This window comes from Oncorhynchus gorbuscha, linkage group LG06 (assembly GCF_021184085.1).
Source record: "Oncorhynchus gorbuscha isolate QuinsamMale2020 ecotype Even-year linkage group LG06, OgorEven_v1.0, whole genome shotgun sequence".
Taxonomy (NCBI): Eukaryota; Metazoa; Chordata; class Actinopteri; order Salmoniformes; family Salmonidae; genus Oncorhynchus; species Oncorhynchus gorbuscha.
Genome location: NC_060178.1, coordinates 84285976 through 84305388, shown reverse-complemented (window position 1 = coordinate 84305388; position 19413 = coordinate 84285976). Strand labels below are relative to the sequence as shown.

Below are 19413 nucleotides of genomic sequence, written 5' to 3'. Positions count from 1 at the left end.
GTAAATCCGTTTTATTAGGGTGCAATCTTATGGCTCTGAAATATCAATCTGGATATGGGACTTCTGAATTAGACATGTTCAGTTTTTATGAAAACTGTAGCTATTTGAATACACAACTGATAGAATAACACTATTTTACCAAGATAGTGTTTGATGATGTGTTCTGACTCTAAGATCACCAGACAAATTACTGTCATGACTGAACAACGACATGACATCATTTACTTTCAGATTTCTGACAGTGTTGTTTTTTTCTTTCTTGCGTGACATTATTGCTGGCTAGATGAACCTAGACCATACTTTGAGGGAGATGGCAGAGACATGTGTTCCGAATGGTCCGTTTGTATTTGCTCAGGCTTGTGACTGGCTTGCAGATAGAACCTTATAGCGGCAAAATCAAATAGGTTTATGCAGAGAGAACTTTCTCAAATCTAACTTCATAGACATACGAAGAACCATCTAAAAATCACGTATATATGACTAACTCATTTATGACAAAAATGTCAGATAGAACCTTATAGTCCCATGGTCTCAAAACGCTCTCTTAGTCACACAACCACGACACACACACACACATATTTACATTACATTTCTGCACAGTCCTGTACTCACATGTATGTTCCTGAGTTTCTTCTTGCCTCTCTCCAGCTTGCTGAGGAGTCTGTGCTGCTGCTGCTCTCTGGGCGCCGACTGCATCAGACGGTCGTCAACGGATACAGTCTTCCTCAGAGCTGCCCGCTCACCCGCTGTCTCTCCCTCACCCGCTGCTGTTGCTGTCTCACCCAAGGGGAGGCTTCTCACACCCGGGGCCGGTGCTGGGGTTGGGGCCTGGGCTGATGATATGGGAGATGGCTCTGTTCTGTCGAAGTCCCGCTGCACTGAGCCTGGACAACAGAAACCAGAGATGCACCACTGATAACCTACACCAGCATAGACAAAAAGATAGTATACAACGCCACACACACGAGCACACACACACACATGCATACGTGCAAACACACATGCATACGCCCGCACACACACACATTCAGGAAGCAACGGCACACAAAATCAAAATATATAGAGATCAATAGACAATTAGAGAGAAAGAGAAAAGGAAAGAACTGAAGAAATACAAGTGGACATATTGTGTGGGAGTGAATTGCTCCTTTGGCACCATTTTAGATAGAACACCAGGATTAATAGTCTCACATTGTCTGCAAACAAACAAAACTTAACTGGTCTCTGGTCACCTCAAAGATATGTGCAATCACATGCAAACACCTCAAACACACACACAGACACGCACAAACATATACACAAACACACACACACACACATTTAATCTGCTGTTTTCCTCTCTTCCCAGCTGTCAGGTGAGGCGGTTTCATCTTTCTCTCTGCTCAGTGTGTCTGTCTGCTGTTGTGTGTGTGTGTGTGTGTGTGTGTGTGTGTGTGTGTGTGTGTGTGTGTGTGTGTGTGTGTGTGTGTGTGTGTGTGTGTGTGTGTGTGTGTGTGTGTGTGTGTGTGTGTGTGTGTGTGTGTGTGTGTGTGTGTGTGTGTGTGTGTGTGTCACAAACAAGCACGCACACATATACACAGGAACAATATCAATTGCATACTCCTTGCGTCCTCTCTCCTTGTCTCCTCCTCAAAACCCATTGGATGAGAATGTCAGAGGTCCCTCCCCTCTGACCTTCTCCTCAAATATGTTTTGAGGAGGCGGCAAGATGAGAGGATGAGAGGAGTATGCAATTGAGATCATCCCATACAAGCTCAAACACACAGCAGACACTAGCACACTTTTAAGCTGGTGTACACAGACAGAAAACATGATCAAAGTCAAGAAACTTCATTCCAGACTAATAGAAAAATAATTATACTTCAGACATTATGAAGAGATGTCACACACGCACAAATCTGATGTCCTTCTCTCTTCCCTCCAACTTTCTCACTTTTTGTGTGTGTCTGTGTGCATGCGAATGTGGGTGTGTCTGCGTGCACGTGAGCGTGTGTATGTGTCTGCAGTAGAATATATCAGGCTCGTCTCATGGGCTACCTCAACACCTGAGAGCAGCTCTGTACTGGCAGAATGACAGAAGCCCTAACCAGCCCATTAAATCTGCATGAAGGTCTCATTCAGCCTATACACAACCCTTTTATTATTAGAACTACCATTCGATGCTAATATTAGCTCAGACTTAAGGATATCCCACAATATGGCCAATATCTACAAAATATCATATCACAGTATTTTTCTCATTTTTGAAGGTAGGACGGTATTTGTCGTTTCTGAATAATAAAACTTCTAAATATGCTTTATTGGTAGTTCATGGCAACAAATGAAAATCCGTGGTTTTAGTGGACTTTCTCCATTCTGATTGCTTTATACTGTTCAACAAAACTTCAACCCAAAATATTAGGAGCACAAAACTGACAGTGAACTAGTCCTATTTGTAGAACATTACGTAGGAATCTAAATCCTATTTTGTAGCCTCAAACTCCGGTACTCGAGCAATGGTACCATTTGCATAGTTATTTGTTCACTTCAAGCATTCAATTGCAGCATTTTCAAACATTTCTTAATTTCCTGCACTAATTTGTTATTGTTTACCCACTGTCACATTTCTTTGTCTTTGTATGCCTCTATTTTGTAAAAATAATTGTACAAAATATATTCTATTAGAATAATTATCCTCTGACTGTTTATTTATCGGGTTCAATTGCAGATCTTACATTCGCCACTAGGAGTAGTCGGCCGATTTCCAGGGGTCTATTTGGCAAGCTTGCCCTCCCGAAGTTGTTGACTTGTGATCCTAGAAAATGTCCAGCTGCAGATTATGCACGCTGAGGCTGTCTGTTCTGCAAACCTCAAAGTGCATGCGTATCAGATGGTACAGTATGTGTGCACATTTGTTGGTCACCTGAGTCAGTAGCTTTGTTCCTGGGCATCAGCATACTACACACATACCAGTCAGTGCATTAGCTCTGGCCCAGGCCGTTATGTTAAACACTGTTGCTTGTGCAGCTAGCAAAGATTTTTATAAGTAAACCAAGATAGACCACAGCCTGTCGTTTCCAATGGGAACAAATTAGTCATAATGGGCACAACAAGCAAGGAGGTGGGCAGAGCCAAGCACCAGCTAGCGAGAGCCTATTTGCCTGTTATGGCATGCATCTGCATATTTCTGTTCCCTATTTTTCTGTTGGGGAATGCCTACTCTGTGAAGTGCGCGTGTGCAATAACTCAATTCGCAATCCTTCTACACAGTGCAATTTCTTACTACTTTGGCAAATGGGCAAAGTCTACAAAACTTAGTCCACTCTGCTCAAAACAGATTCTAGTTTTGGGAAAAGAAATTGTATTGAGATCAAAAGAAGAAAAAAAATGCTATCATATTTAGTAGTGAGTGGGAACGCTAAGCGGATGCTTCACATTTATACATCCGGTGAAATATCTGTCTCATTGTTCCATCTGTGTAGCTATTACACACTAGCTAGCTAGCACTAGTGCACATTAGCTATCTAGCAGCCTGGTAGACACTAGCTAAGTTGTACACACTAGCTGTAGTACACACTAGCTGTAGTACACACTAGCTGTAGTACACACTAGCTGTAGTACACACTAGCTGTAGTACACACTAGCTAGTACCTAGCTTCTAATTCTAAATGTCATTTCAACACCAGTGCTGTTGGTGGTGGTAAGGCACCATTTGACCTGTCTCACAGTGTCTGTATCCTGAGAATGTATCTGCTGGATCAGTACTCAGCTGTTAGCAACTTCTTATTGGCGATAAAAATGGATTGATTGCTATAATTGTTTTAGTCATTCGTGAATTACTTAATGTTTTTTAAAAAACGTATTAAACATGAAACTACCATTATAGAAGGTCAAGTAAAAACCCAAACCAGAGCTTGAATGAATACTGATATATTTCTTTACCGGTTTACCGCCCAGCCATAATCCCAGACACTCGGTTCATTACAATATAATTACAATATAATGGATATTACACATAATCATTCAAATCAAAATAAAACCCTATACAATTCCTATTCTTAAATATACTTTGCTTAACTTTAAAATGGACACTTAACACCCAGTTTAGTCACACTATTTGGATAGTCTGGATTTTCATTTTTTAAATCAACAAACTATTTGTTGATAAGCAACTGCTTGCTAACGTTACGGTTAGGTTTAGAATTAGGGTTGGGGTATGGGTCATGGTTAGGGTAAGGGTTCCGTTTAGGGTTAGGATAAGGGTTAAGGTTAGGGTTAGTAGGGTAGGTGGAAATGTCACTGATAATCTACAGATGGACTATCCAAATAAAGTATCATCTGGCACTTGCAACGCCAGGGTTGTGAGATCAATTCCCCGGGGACCAGTACGAAAATGTATGCATTCACTCATGTAAATCGCTCTGGATAATAGTGTCTGCTAAATTAGTCAAATGTAATGTAAACTCATTGTATATACTCAAGTGACTATCATGTGCTTTATACTAAAGTACAATAGAGGCTGTGAGAACTATAGTTAAAAGCAGTGGGTGGCGATGGCAGGGTGCTGCAGGGGATCGCTGACAGATTGCGGCCAACATCTGCTTTTAGTCGTTAGTCTTTGTGGTGTGTGTTTTCCTATATATAGTGGAGCAAAAAACGTACACTGCTCCAAAAAATAAATGGAACACTTAAACAACACAATGTTACTCCAAGTCAATCACACTTCTGTGAAATCAAACTGTCCACTTAGGAAACAACACTGATTTGACAATAAATTTCACATGCTGTTGTGCAAATGGAATAGACAACAGGTGGAAATAAGCAATTAGCAAGACACCCCCAATAAAGGTGTGGTGACCACAGACCACTTCTCGCTTCCTGGCTGATGTTTTGGTCACTTTTGAATGCTGGTGGTGCAGGTACTGCAGCTCATCCAGGATGACACATCAATGCGAGCTGTGGCAAGAAGATTTGCCAGTACATCAGGAGACGTGGAGGAGGCCGTAGGAGGGCAACAACCCAGCAGCAGGACCGCTACCTCCGCCTTTGTGCAAGGAGGAGCACTGCCAGAGCCCTGCAAAATGACCCCCAGCAGGCCACAAATGTGCATGTCTCTGCTCAAACGGTCAGAAACAGACTCCATGAGGGTGGTATGAGGGGCCAACTTCCACAGGTGGGGGTTGTGCTTACAGCCCAACACCGTGCAGGACATTTGGCATTTGCCAGAGAACACCAAGATTGGCAAATTCGCCACTGGCGCCCTGTGCTCATCACAGATGAAAGCAGGTTCACACTGAGTACATGTGACAGACGTGACAGTCTGGAGACGCGGTGGAGAAAGTTCTGCTGCCTGCAACATCCTCCTGCATGACCGGTTTGGCGGTGGGTCAGTCATGGTGTGGAGTGGCATTTCTTTGGGGGGGCCGCACAACCCTCCATGTGCTCGCCAGAGGTAGCCTGACTGCCATTAGGTACCGAGATGAGATCCTCAGACCCCTTGTGAGACCATATGCTGGTGCGGTTTGCCCTGGGTTCCTCCTAATGCAAAACAATGCTAGACCTCATGTGGCTGGAGTGTGTCAGCAGTTCCTGCAAGAGGAAGGCATTGATGCTATGGACTGGCCCGCCCGTTCCCCAGACCAGAATCAAATTGAGCACATCTGGGACATCATTTCTCGCTCCATCCACCGACGCCATGTTGCACCACAGACTGTCCAGGAGTTGGCGGATGCTTTAGTCCAGGTCTGGGAGGAGATCCCTCAAGAGACCATCCGCCACCTCATCAGGAGCATGCCCAGGCGTTGTAGGGAGGTCATACAGGCACGTGGAGGCCACTCACACTACTGAGCCTAATTTTGACTTGTTTTAAGGACATTACATCAAAGTTGGATCAGCCTGTAGTGTGTGACTCCAAATTCAATATTTCATTCATTCAGATCTAGGATGTGTTATTTTAGTGTTCCCTTTATTTTTTTGAGCAGTGTATTTAGTCAGCCACCAATCTTGCAAGTTCTCCTACTTAAAAATATGAGAGGCACCTGTAATTTTCATCATAGGTACACTTCAACTATGACAGACAAAATTATTTTAAAATCCAGAAAATCACATTGTAGGATTATTTATGAATTTATTTGCAAATTATGGTGGAAAATAAGTATTTGGTCAATAACAAAAGTTTATCTCAATACTTTGTTATATACCCAATGACAGAGGTCAAACGTTTTCTGTAAGTCTTCACAAGGTTTTCACACACTGTTTCTGGTATTTTGGCCCATTCCTCCATGCAGATCTCCTCTAGAGCAGTGATGTTTTGGGGCTGTTGCTGGGCAACATGGACTTTCAACTCCCTCCAAAGATTTTCTATGGGGTTGTATCTCTGGTTGGTATGTATACTGCTCTAGAGCTCTCCAGACAAATGTGTGTGTGTGTGTGTTGTTGATGTATAGCTCTCCAGACAAGTGTGTATGAGTGTGTGTGTGTGTGTGTATATATTTACATTTAAGTCATTTAGCAGACGCTCTTATCCAGAGCGACTTACAATATATGTTGTTGCTATAGAGAGCTCTCCAGACATGTGTGTATGAGTGTGTGTGTGGTTGTGTGTGTGTTGTTGTTGCAGTAGAGAGTTCTACAGACCACACTGGTAGGCAACACTACTCATCAGAAGGCCCCTGTAATTCAAGACCATCCATCATCATATGACAGTTAACAGGTGCTCTAGTCTTACATAAGGCTAGGTAGTTTCTAAAGTACTGTCTGTAGGGGCTGGGGGAACCAATAGAGCTTCACAAACAGTGACTTCACAAACAGTGAGTCACCTCATGACCAGTATCTTCTTCAGGGTTGCAGACTTTTGTTCCAGCACAGCATTAACACAACTGGTTTCACTAAATGAAGTGCTTCTCAAGCCATTGGTTAGTTAGTTGAATACCAGTCTGTAGCTTTTCAGAGGGGTATGGGAGAGTGGGGAATGTTAAGGAAAAGGGTCAATTGAGCTACCCTTTCTAGGAAACCATACACAAGATGTTTAATTTGACCTAATATTTAGGAAGAGGTCATCATTTAATGGAGTCTGCAAAGGAAGAAACCACATGGAAAAGTGGTAGGCAAGTTAGATCCAAAAAACAGATTTTCAAATTAATTAATTAATTCAAATTCATTTATTGTGTTAGAGGTATCATTAAGCTTGTATCTAAACCAAAGTAGATCATTTTAAGATTATTCTATACACCAGTTGGGGTCTCTATAATCTTCAATATGAGGTCCAAACCAAGCATGGAAGTGCATCCTTGTAGCTGTGTGTGATAAAATATGCTAAATGTTTGCCTTGGAGTCAACTGAGCCAATGGCTATGGGGTACGTTGAGCCAATGGTTGAGCCAAAGGCAAGTTGAGCAAATGAAAGTGTTTTCTTCCCATACGTAATGCAAGGTGTTAAGCCTGTATTAAAATGTGCTTAAAATTATTATATTACAAAAAAGTGAGTGTGATTGTGTTGAATTGTGATTGAGAAATAAAGAGAGAATGTTTTAAAAAGATAATACCACCATCTCATTCAGTACAGAAATGTGCAGGCGGCTTAATTTACCCTGTCACGTGGCTCAACTTAATGGAGACCACTTTTTTTGGACAAGCTATGTTTTCAAAACTGTAATGTTTACATGAATTCTGATTATTTCCAGGGATACAGAACATCCTGAAATGTATGTAGATAATGTATCTTTGTTAGAAATAATACTATATTTCCCTTGACTGAGTGATGCTGATTGTAGAAAAATGGCTCAACTTACCCCACTCTCCCCTAGTTAGCCAGTTAATGTTGATGAACAACCATAAATAACTATTGCTTGTCTTGTTCATTAAGAAAGCTAAACTTGTTGAGTCAATAAGGCCATTTCAAGCTTATCTTTCAAAAAAATAAAAGGCTTTTTTAGAACATTTATGCAAGTTAGCTGGCTAACTCATTGATCCTGCTTTGAAGTATAGCCCTCAGGCTGAGGGTTGGTGGCTCGTCATAAAGTGTATGAAATATAGGAATTCCGTCACCGCCATGGTGACCCATACTGCTCACCACATGCTGTGACCTGGGGATAATTAAATGGAGTGGTCCTACTGTGAGTAGCCATTTAGATGTCCAGGTGACATTCTTATTTACAATGACAGCCTATGAACAGTGGGTTAACTGCCTTGTTCAGGGGCAGAATGACAGACTTCTACCTTGGCAGCTCGGGGATTCGATCTAGCAACATTTTGGTTACTGGCCCAGCACTCTAACCACTAGGCTACCTGCCGCCCCATCTTTCTTTTCCAGACAATTTTCCATTTTTGAAAGCCCCCCCAATCACCATATGTTTTAAATGACTACTGACTTTGCTGATAGCTGTGTTAATGAGGAAAAGTTTGACTTACTATGACTGCGATATTTACTTAATAGAAATTTTGCAGGACAAAATATCTTGAGATGCACCATCTTGTTTTCAAGTGTCCAAAAAAAAGAATACTTAGAAACAAGAATAATATTTTAACTACTGTCTAATAATAATAACAAAAAAAAAAATTAAAAAACGTAAATTAACATTAAAAAGGTTAGTGGAAACTACTACTTCAGAAAGTATTCATACTTCTTGACTTATTCCACATTTTGTTATTTTGCAACCTGAATTCAAATGTATTAAAAATAATAATAATCTCACCCACCAACACACAATTCCCCAATATGAAAACATGTTTTTAGACATTTTTGCTAATTTATTGAAAATGAAATACAGAAATATCTTGTTTATATTCAGTACCAGTCAAAAGTTTGGATACACCTACTCATTCCAGGGCTCATGAAGTAGTCACCTGGAATGCATTTCAATTAACAGGTGTGCCTTCTTAAAAGTTAATTTGTGGAATTTCTTTCCTACTTAATGTGTTTGAGCCAATCAGTTGTGTTGTGACAAGGTAGGGGTGGTATCAAGAAGATAGTCCTATTTGGTAAAAGACCAAGTCCATATTATGGCCAAGTCCATATGAAGAACAGCTCAAATAAGAAAAAAGAAACGACAGTCCATCATTACTTTAAGACATGAAGGTCAGTCAATTCCCAAAATTTCAAGAACTTTGAAAGTTTCTTCAAGTTCAGTTGCAAAAACCATCAAGCGGTATAATGAAACTGGCTCTCATGATGACCGCCACAGGAAAGGAAGACCCAGAGTTACCTCTGCTGCAGAGGATAAGTTCATTAGAGTTACCAGCCTTAGAAATTGCAGCTCAAATAAATGCTTCACAGAGTTCAAGTAACGGACACATCTCAACATCTACTGTTCAGAGGAGACTGTGTGAACAGGCTTTCAAGGTCGATTTGCTGAAAAGAAACCACTACTAAAGAACACCAATAAGAAGAAGAGACTTGCTTGGGCCAACAAACATGAGCAATGGACATTAGACCAGTGGAAATCTGTCTGTCCTTTGATCTGATGAGTTCAAATTTGACATTTTTGGTTCCAACCGAAAATCTTTATGAGATGCAAAGTAGGTGAACGGATGATCTCTGTATGTGTGGTTCCCACCGTGAAGCATGGAGGAGGTGGTGTGATGGTGCTTTGCTGGTGACACTGTCTGTGATTTATTTAGAATTCAAGGCACACTTAACCAGCATGGCTACCACAGCATTCTGAGGCAATACGCCATCCCATCTGGTTTGCGCTTAGTGGGACTATCATTTGTTTGTCAACAGGACAAAACACACCTCCAGGCTGTGTAAGGGCTATTTGACCAAGGAGAGTGATGGGAGTGCTGTGTCAGATGACCTGTCCTCCACAATCATCTAACCTCAACCCAATTGAGATGGTTTGGGATTAGTTGGACCACAGAGTGAAGGAAAAACCATTGAGTGGGTGTGTCCAAACTTTTGACTGGTACTGTATTATTCTTACCCCTTTACCATGACACTCCAAACTGTGATCAGGTGCATCCAATAGCACCTGTAGCTAGGCCTGTGGCGGCCACAGAATTTAGTCAGCCAGTGATTGTCAAGCAAATAACTGTCGATCTCACGGTAATTTACCGTTAATTAACAAACACATTCAGCATCTCTTGGCTTTCACAGAGACTACAAGCCACTGATGCAGACATCTACATTTAAAAAAGTCAAATAAATCCATGTATTATAGCCTACACCTTCACCATAAATCCATTATTTATTTTAGACAGGTCTAAAGAAGCATGGTATGAAGAAAATGCTGTCTATTTCAGAAGAACAGAATAGCATACTCTGAGTTTTCCTTGCCAAATGGCTGTGGGCTACACTAGCTCATTTAGCAGACAAGATTTGCTTAAAATTCCGTGGCATTATTGAAGAATGCAAGTGAACCAAGCTGAATAACATATACATATTTTCTCCAAATGATCTGAGGGAGTGCGCACATGCGGATATTCTGTGTTGAGTGGTTAACAAAGAAATAGGTACTCCTATATGCTTAATTTAGAGTTATTAATGTAACTTGTTTTTGTACAAACATTGGGCTATATGTTTAGATTTTTTATAGATTTTAAGGCTGCATGATGTAACAAATGATGATTTGAAAAAAGTAGCTTGAAAAGGCATGAGCTCTGCTTTGTTTTTTTTGCGCAGGCTGTACATACTTCATTAGTCTCTCATTCACAATTTGACAAGTAGTTGATAATGCTATGAATTCCACGCCGGTGTCCCCTTTTTGGCTGTAATGCACCCTAAAAAATCCATGCATGTGTTGTGCCCTTCTCCCTGAGTGCTGCACGCTCTCCATCATGTGATCGTTTTTTTCTCTCACAGGCTACAAGTGAAGACCGACACACCAGGGACACAACTGCAACTTAATACATGTCATCCTATGCATTTAAATAGTGAATGGAGGGTGCTTTCTCGTGATTCATTTTTATGGCAGCCAGGTAGGCTATACTCCTGTTGCAAAGATAAGCAATGTGCTTAATATTAGGAAAGTTGAGAAATAAATGTAGTAGCCCAGCCTATAAAAAGCTGATGGGATCCTCCTCTTTTTAAGAGGCCATCACTCTGTTTTCTCACACAATTGCATAGCCTATAGAAATGTTGCACAATATGAGCTCATATGACGTGTTGGATTAAATTTTTGATTACATTTGCATTGATGTCAGAGTGATTAGAGGGACAATAGAGTGCCGAGTACCAAGCAGTTAGCAAGTTTGGTAGGCTACTAATGACCATTAGCAGCATCAGAGTTTGGAGAAGCCTAATTACTGTAACTAAACGGTCACGTGGAATTTGACTGCCTTCATGACACATGACCGCAGGTGTGGCGGTCATACGGTCACCGCAACAGCCCTACCTGTGGCCAATTAAATTGTTTGGAAATTATTTAGAAAGAAGCACACCTGTGTCTATCTATGTTCCCACAGTTGACAGTGCATTTCAGAGAGAAAACAACTAACCCAATTGAACATGCTTCGAACTAATGATGAGTGTATGAAGTGGAGGGAGTACAGGGCTTAGCATGTCTCTCGGGGAGGCTAAAAATAGATTGTGGCATGGAAAAATGTAATATTTTTCAGAAGGAATCGGGTAATTGGTTAAGGGAGGAGGATTGGAAGGAAAGAGAGAGGAGGTTGAAAAGAATGAGGGAGGCAGAAGATGGGTTTTAATCTGTTGAAGCGAGCAATAACAAGGGAGAGGGTATGTTGAAGAAGATTGGTGTCAAGTTCAAACAGAGTGAGCCAGACGCCAGTTCGAATTCTGGAGGTGAAATAAAAGGGGTAGAAGGTGTTGTGAGGAGCTCGCAGCCCGAGCCTTGCATTGATGGACATGATTATGATAAAGATATGTTTGGCCCAGTAGGAATGATAGAAGAGGATGGAAGCAGGCCTTTTGGCTTATTCATGGGTAGTTTCAGGTTGGGTGGAAAAGATGGTGGGTGCTCTTGAGTCAGTGAAGGTAACCCGAAGTGGACTTGTGATGTTTGTTTATTTCTTCAGATGAGAGGGAGCAGATGCTCTGTGCGACGGAACTTTGGTCAAGATCTGTTTCTTAGGAACCAGGCACCACTGAAAGGAGTGATTTCTGAGGTAGCATTAGGTGTGGAAGTGGAGAAATTGAAGTTGAAGATTCCTGGTGTTTGTGACACCAGCCATTTGGTGCAACGCAGACCCGGTGGTGAGCGTGGTGAAACAGTCACTGTCAGTCCTTTTGCGCTTTGAGTCAGTCTCTACCCGACAAATTCATGGTAGGATATATCAGTTATCCTGTTAGAGCTTTTGTGCCGAACCCACTGCTGTATTTCAGGTGTCAGATTTATGGTCATGTTGCAGCAGTGTGTAGGAGGGAGATTCCAATATGTGGGAAGTGTGCAGGAGGACATGGGATAGAGGATTGTGTCGTTTCGGTGGATACGGTTGCTTGTGTCAACTGTAGGGGTACACATGTTGGTGGGGATCGGAAGTGTCCGGTGCGAGAAAGACAGGTTGAGGTGGCTAGAGTCAGAGTAGTGTGGAAGGTGTTGTATGCTGAGGCTAGTGAAGAAAGTAGAGGAGGATGGTTCAAGGGTCAGGGATTCTGAGAGGATCCCTGTGAATAGTAGATCTAGCACAGAGGAATAGGCCAATACATCCTTCAGTAAGGTTGGATTCTTAGCATTCATAGCAATAGTTATCAACTGTACAGTATAAATGGAATGTAAATCACAGAAAATAGATTTGGTGGCAGCTGCTGAGAAGTACTTGGGTGTACGATAGTTGACTTCAGAAGAGTTACAGGGTGAATGGAGTGGTAGTGTCCCGTCCTCTCAGCCCGTTGGCCTGGGGTAGGAACAGATCGGGCTAAAGTAGTGGAATTAGGTGCTGGGTTTTAATTATAGGTTTAATTGGTAGGGTAATTAAAATGTTTATTTTTTTCAGTTCCCCTTTTCCATTTTGTATCACAAAGTGTAATGGATCTATACCATAGTTCAGTTGGGGGCGGTAATGCAACATATTGGATGCAAACCACCACTAAACCTAACTGAAGAAGAAGAAGAAGAAGCATGCATGTCAGAAATGCATGTCAGAGCAGAAACTATACCATGACGTCCCCACTATCTGTCGATCTCCGAGATTGAATTGTGGTGAGGCATATATCTGGAGAAGTGTATAAAACCATTTCTAGAGTGTTGAAAGCAACAGCACAGTGGTATCCATCATTGGGAAGTGGAAAAATATGGAACTACCCAGAGCTGGCCGTCCAACCAGACTGAGCAACCGGAAAAGAAAGACCTTGGTCCGGGTCCAGCCAAAGCCCAGCCTTGAATCCCATTGGAAATCTGTGGATGATGTCATCTATTTTGTGAAGTGCACCAGTCCCTCCTGCAACAAAGCTCCCCACAACATGATGCTGCCACCCCCGTGCTTCACGGATGGGATGGTGGTCTTCGGCTTGCAAGCCTCCCCTTTCTCCTCCAAACATAACGATGGTCATTATGGCCAAACAGTTCTATTTTTGTTTCATCAGATGAGAGGACAGTTCTCCAAAAAGTACGATCTTTGTCCCCATGTGCAGTTGCAAACCGTAGTCTGTTTTTTTTATGGCAGTTTTTGAGCAGTGGCTTCTTCCTTGCTGAGTGGCCTTTCAGGTTGTGTCGATATAGGACTCGTTTTACTGTGGATATAGATAATTTTGTACTGGTTCCCTCCAGCATCTTCACAAGGTCCTTTGCTGTTGTTCTGGGATTGATTTGCACTTTTCGCACCAAAGTACGTTCATCTCTAGGAGACAGAACGTGTCTCCTTCCTGAGCGGTATGACGGCTGCGTGGTCCCATGGTGTTTATAATTGCGTACTATTGTTTGTACAGATGAACATGGTACCTTCAGTCATTTGGAAATTGCTCCCAAGGATGAATCAGACTTGTGGAGGTCTACAAATTTTGGCTGATTTCTTTTGATTTTCCTAGGATGTCAAGCAAAGAGGCACTGAGTTTGAAGGTAGGCCTTGAAATACATCCACAGGTACACCTCCAATTGACTCAAATGATGTCAATTAGCATATCAGAAGCTTCTAAAGCCATGACATTTTCTGTAATTTTCCAAGCTGTTTAAAGGCACAGTCAACTTAGGGTATGTAAACGTCTGACCCACTGGAATTGTGAGACAGTGAATTATAAGTGAAATAATCTGGTCTGTAAACAATTGTTGGAAAAATTGGAAAAATTAACTTGCCAAAACTATAGTTTGTTAACAACAAATTTGTGGAGTGGTTGAAAATTACTCCATCATAAATGTATGTAAACTTCCGACTTCAACTGTAATTTGTAAGTCGCTCTGGATAAGAGCGTCTGTTGCTAAATGACTTAAATGTAATGTAATGTAAATGTATGTAATATGTGGTTGTCTTGTGTTTGTGGAAAGTTAACTTTGTTTGATGGCACATAGCCTTAAGCATAACAGTTTGTTTTGTATTGTTTATTGTTTTGTCTGCGTCATTTCTTAAATAAAGTCAAATGTACGTTCACCACCCTGCACCTTGGTCCTCATCCTTCAACAGCCGTAACAGAACTTCCCACCAACAACGGACCAAGCAGCGTGGTAAGGAGGAGCAGCGTGTCCAGGATTCATGGACTTGGGAGGAGATTCTGGACGTTAAGGGATCCTGGAGGCAGGCTGGGGAGTACCGCCGTCCACGGGAGGAACTGGAGGCAGCAAGAGCAGAGCGGCAGCGTTACGAAGGGACTCGGCTAGCAAGGAAGTCCGAGAGGCAGCTTCCCAAAATGTTTTGGGGGGGGGGCACACGGGGAGTGTGGCTGAGGCAGGTTGGAGACCTGAGCCAACTCCATGTGCTTACCGTGGCGAGCGTTGTACTGGTCAGGCACCGTGTTATGTGGTGGAGCGCACGGTGTCTCCAATGCGGATGCACAGCGCGGTGCGCTACCTTCCAGCTTCCCGAATCGGCCGGGCTAGAGTGGGCATCCAGCCAGGTCGGAGGATGCCGGCTCAGAGCATTTGGCCGCCAGTACGTCTATGGCCCGGGATATCCTGCGCCAGCTTTGCGCACTGTGTCTCCGGTGCGTCTGCACAGCCCAGTGCCCCATGTACCTGCGCCACGCATCTGCAGGGCGAAAATAACCATCCAGCCAGGAAGGGTTGTGCAGGCTCTACGCGCAAGACCTCCAGTGCGCCTCCACGGCCCAGTGTATCCTTTGCCTGTCCCCAGAAGGACAGTGCCTCCTGTATGTCTCTCCAAGCCTGGTGAGTCCTGTGCCTGCGCCCAGTCCGGAGCCCCCAGAGACGACGGTCGCCAGTCCAGAGCCTCCAACGACGACGGTCGCCAGTCCGGAGCCCCCGGCGATGACGGTCGCCAGTCCAGGGCCCGCAGCCACGGCGGTCGCCAGTCCAGGGGCCACAGCCACGGCGGTCGCCAGTCCAGGGCCCGCAGCCACAGCGGTCGCCAGTCCAGGGCCCGCAGCCACAGCGGTCGCCAGTCCAGGGCCCGCAGCCACGGCGGTCGCCAGTCCAGGGCCCGCAGCCACGGCGGTCGCCAGTCCAGGGCCCGCAGCCACAGAGGTCGCCAGTCCAGGGCCCGCCGCCACGGCGGTCGCCAGTCCAGGGCCCGCAGCCACGGCGGTCGCCAGTCCAGGGCCCGCAGCCACGGCGGTCGCCAGTCCAGGGCCCGCAGCCACGGTGGTCGCCAGTCCAGGGCCCGCAGCCACGGCGGTCGCCAGTCCAGGGCCCGCAATGAGGGCCCCAGGTCCGGGGTTGGACGTGAGGGTCCCCGCACCAGAGGTGCCACCAAAGTGGGATGAGCCAGCGGTGGAGTGGGGTCTGCGCCCCGCACCTGAGCTGCCGCCGTGGATAGATGCCCACCCAGACCCTCCCCTATAGGTTTAGGTTTTGCGGCCGGAGTCCGCACCTTTGGGGGGGGTAATGACACGCCCTGACCTTAGATATCCTTTTTATGTCTCTATTTTGGTTTGGTCAGGGTGTGAGTTGGGGTGGGCATTCTATGTTTTGTGTTTCTATGATTTTCTATTTCTATGTTTTGGCCGGGTATGGTTCTCAATCAGGGACAGCTGTCTATCGTTGTCTCTGATTGGGAACCATACTTAGGTACCCTTTTTCCCACCGGTGTTTGTGGGAAGTTAACTTTGTTTGATGGCACACAGCCTTAAGCTTCACGGTGTGTTTTGTATTGTTTAGTCAGCGTCACTTAAAGTAAAATGTACGCTCACCACGCTGCACCTTGGTCCTCATCCTTCAACAGCCGTGACAGTCACTCTGGATAAGATCATCTGCTTAATGACTAAAATGTAAATGCAAATGTATCCTTTAAATTATTCTGAAAGTCCGGAAATGTAATTCATCCTTGAAATTATTCATAAATCATTCAGAATGTTCTGAAATTATTTCAATGCTTTCCAATCATGTATTAGCAAACAAAAACATATACCTAATGTGTTCCTGGGAGTGGAACACTCTGCTGTATATTTAGGGGAAAACAGGAAGTAAAAACAATCAAACAAAACCTGACGCATGGTAATAAGCTAAGAGGATGGTTTCCATGACAACTGTTGCTACTCCAGAGCCATCACAGCTGAGGGTTGAGCAGGGGAGAGAAGGATGTGACCGACAAAGAAGGGAGTGAGGGGAGAAATATTGAGGTAAGGGAGAAAAAAAGTAGAGGCAGCAAGGGGGAGAAAACGAGAGGGAAGAGAAGCTGACAAAGAGACAGAAAGATGTGTGTATAGAGTGAGGAGAGAGAGGGGAAAGGAAGATATTAACAAAAAAAGAAAGAGAGAAGAGAGCAAATTAGAGATTCTGACAGGAAAGAAAAACCGACAGGAAAGAGGAGATTCGGACAAAAGAGAAAGATAATGACAAAGTGTAACCTAAGAAAAGGAGAGCTAATTGAAAAGAGATGGGAAAAGCGAGATTGTCTGCGTAAAAAAAGTGACTCTCCAATCTCCATCCATTTAGTTCTCCCCTCTCCCTCCATGTCTGCCTCCTCTCTTCTCCCACCATCTCTTAGCCTCCTTCTCTACTCCCTCAATCCCTGCTATTCTCCCCCACTCTTCCTCTACTCCTGCCATGCAGAGAGACAGACTGAGTGCCAAAGCAGTCACATCTAATGGAACTCAGGCTGTGCTTCAGCCATCAGCAAGGGAAGGAAGCTAACAGTCTAATCACTTGTTAATAGTGCACATCTTTTAGCTGGAACACTCACAGACATACACACAGACATACAGCATGAAAAATAAAAACTCACTCACTCTCATACGTATAGTACATGCAAAGTTGATACTGAAAAATAAGTAGAGGGTGACAAAATGTCCACAGTATCTGAGCTACAGAACTCAACATCCACTTATATATTTACTGCATGGAATACAACATTATCCACACAGAGTCAAAGTTCTGTTAAGTTGATATAAACATTTGTAAATTGCTGCTAGTGTGTGAGAATGCGTTGGGTCATTTGTAAATTCAAAGCGTTGTTAGACTGTCCGTTCGTATATTAAGAGTGTTTCACTCTCGGTGCGTTCAGAGCGCACACTGGACGCTCTGGCCGATGAGTAGGGTTGATTCAAACGTTCTGACTTCTGACTTCTGGTTAACATTAGCTAAGTGGCTAGCTACTTCCAGACACATAATGAGAGAACAACCCATTCTGACCATTTTACTCGCCCTAGCAGAGCTGGTTAGGCTGTTTTCATGTTATCCAGAGCGTTAGTGACTAACTGTGCTGCTGGCAACAATGTAATTACACTTTTTTACCGACTTTTAATGACACCGGCCATATTCAATGGGTGTTGAGCGTTCGTAAATTCATCAGTTATTCTGCGAACTGGCACACTCAGACGAGAGTCTTTTGTTATGACATGTAGCTAGCTAACTAGGTAAACAACAAACCATAAGCCCAACTTATGACATTTACTAGAGAGGACCGAGCATGCCTCAATTCTCATCAACGGGGCTGTAGTGGAGCAGGTTGAGAGCTTCAAGTTCCTTGGTGTTCACATCACCAACATACTATCATGGTCCATCACACCAAGACAGTCGTGAAGAGGGAATGACAAAACCTATCCCCCCTCAGGAGACTGAAAAGATTTGGCATGGGTCCTCAGATCCTCAAAAGGTTCTACAGCTGCAACATCGAGAGCATGGTTGCATCACTGCCTGGTATGGCAACTGCTTGGCCTCCGATCACAAGGCACTACAGAGGAAGGCCCTAAAATTTGTCAAAGACCCCAGCCACCCCGGTCATACTGTTCGCTCTGCTATCGCATGGCAAGCGGTACCGGAGCACCAAGTCTATGGCTACCCATACCCAAGTCTATGGCTACCCATACCCAAGTCTATGGCTACCCATACCCAAGTCTATGGCTACCCATACCCAAGTCTATGGCTACCCACACCCAAGTCTATGGCTACCCACACCCAAGTCTATGGCTACCCATACCCAAGTCTATGGCTACCCATACCCAAGTCTATGGCTACCCACACCCAAGTCTATGGCTACCCACACCCAAGTCTATGACTACCCATACCCAAGTCTATGGCTACCCATACCCAAGTCTATACCCAAGTCTATGGCTACCCATACCCAAGTCTACGGCTACCCATACCCAAGTCTACGGCTACCCATACCCAAGTCTACGGCTACCCATACCCAAGTCTACGGCTACCCATACCCAAGTCTACGGCTACCCATACCCAAGTCTACGGCTACCCATACCCAAGTCTACGGCTACCCATACCCAAGTCTACCCCATACCCAAGTCTACGGCTACCCACACCAAAGTCTACGGCTACCCATACCCAAGTCTACGGCTACCCACACCAAAGTCTATGGCTACCCACACCCAAGTCTATGGCTACCCACACCCAAGTCTATGGCTACCCACACCCAAGTCTATGGCTACCCACACCCAAGTCTATGGCTACCCACACCCAAGTCTATGGCTACCCACACCCAAGTCTATGGCTACCCATACCCAAGTCTATGGCTACCCATACCCAAGTCTATGGCTACCCATACCCAAGTCTATGGCTACCCACACCCAAGTCTATGGCTACCCACACCCAAGTCTATGGCTACCCACACCCAAGTCTATGGCTACCCATACCCTATGGCTACCCATACCCAAGTCTATGGCTACCCATACCCAAGTCTATGGCTACCCACACCCAAGTCTATGGCTACCCACACCCAAGTCTATGGCTACCCACACCCAAGTCTATGGCTACCCACACCCAAGTCTATGGCTACCCACACCCAAGTCTATGGCTACCCACACCCAAGTCTATGACTACCCATACCCAAGTCTATGGCTACCCATACCCAAGTCTATGGCTACCCACACCCAAGTCTATGGCTACCCATACCCTATGGCTACCCATACCCAAGTCTATACCCAAGTCTATGGCTACCCATACCCAAGTCTACGGCTACCCATACCCAAGTCTACGGCTAC

The 19413-nt window shown here is 44.2% G+C and overlaps 1 protein-coding gene across 1 annotated transcript in view; it reads right to left on the bottom strand.

Annotated features, from left to right (window-relative positions):
• The window catches only part of ankfn1 (ankyrin repeat and fibronectin type III domain containing 1), a 286097-nt gene that overhangs the window by 238204 nt on the left and 28480 nt on the right, over positions 1–19413 (bottom strand). Inside the window, exon 5 of the mRNA XM_046354362.1 lies at positions 613–884. Coding sequence (XP_046210318.1) covers positions 613–884 — 272 coding nt within the window. The remainder of the gene's footprint in view (positions 1–612; positions 885–19413) is intronic.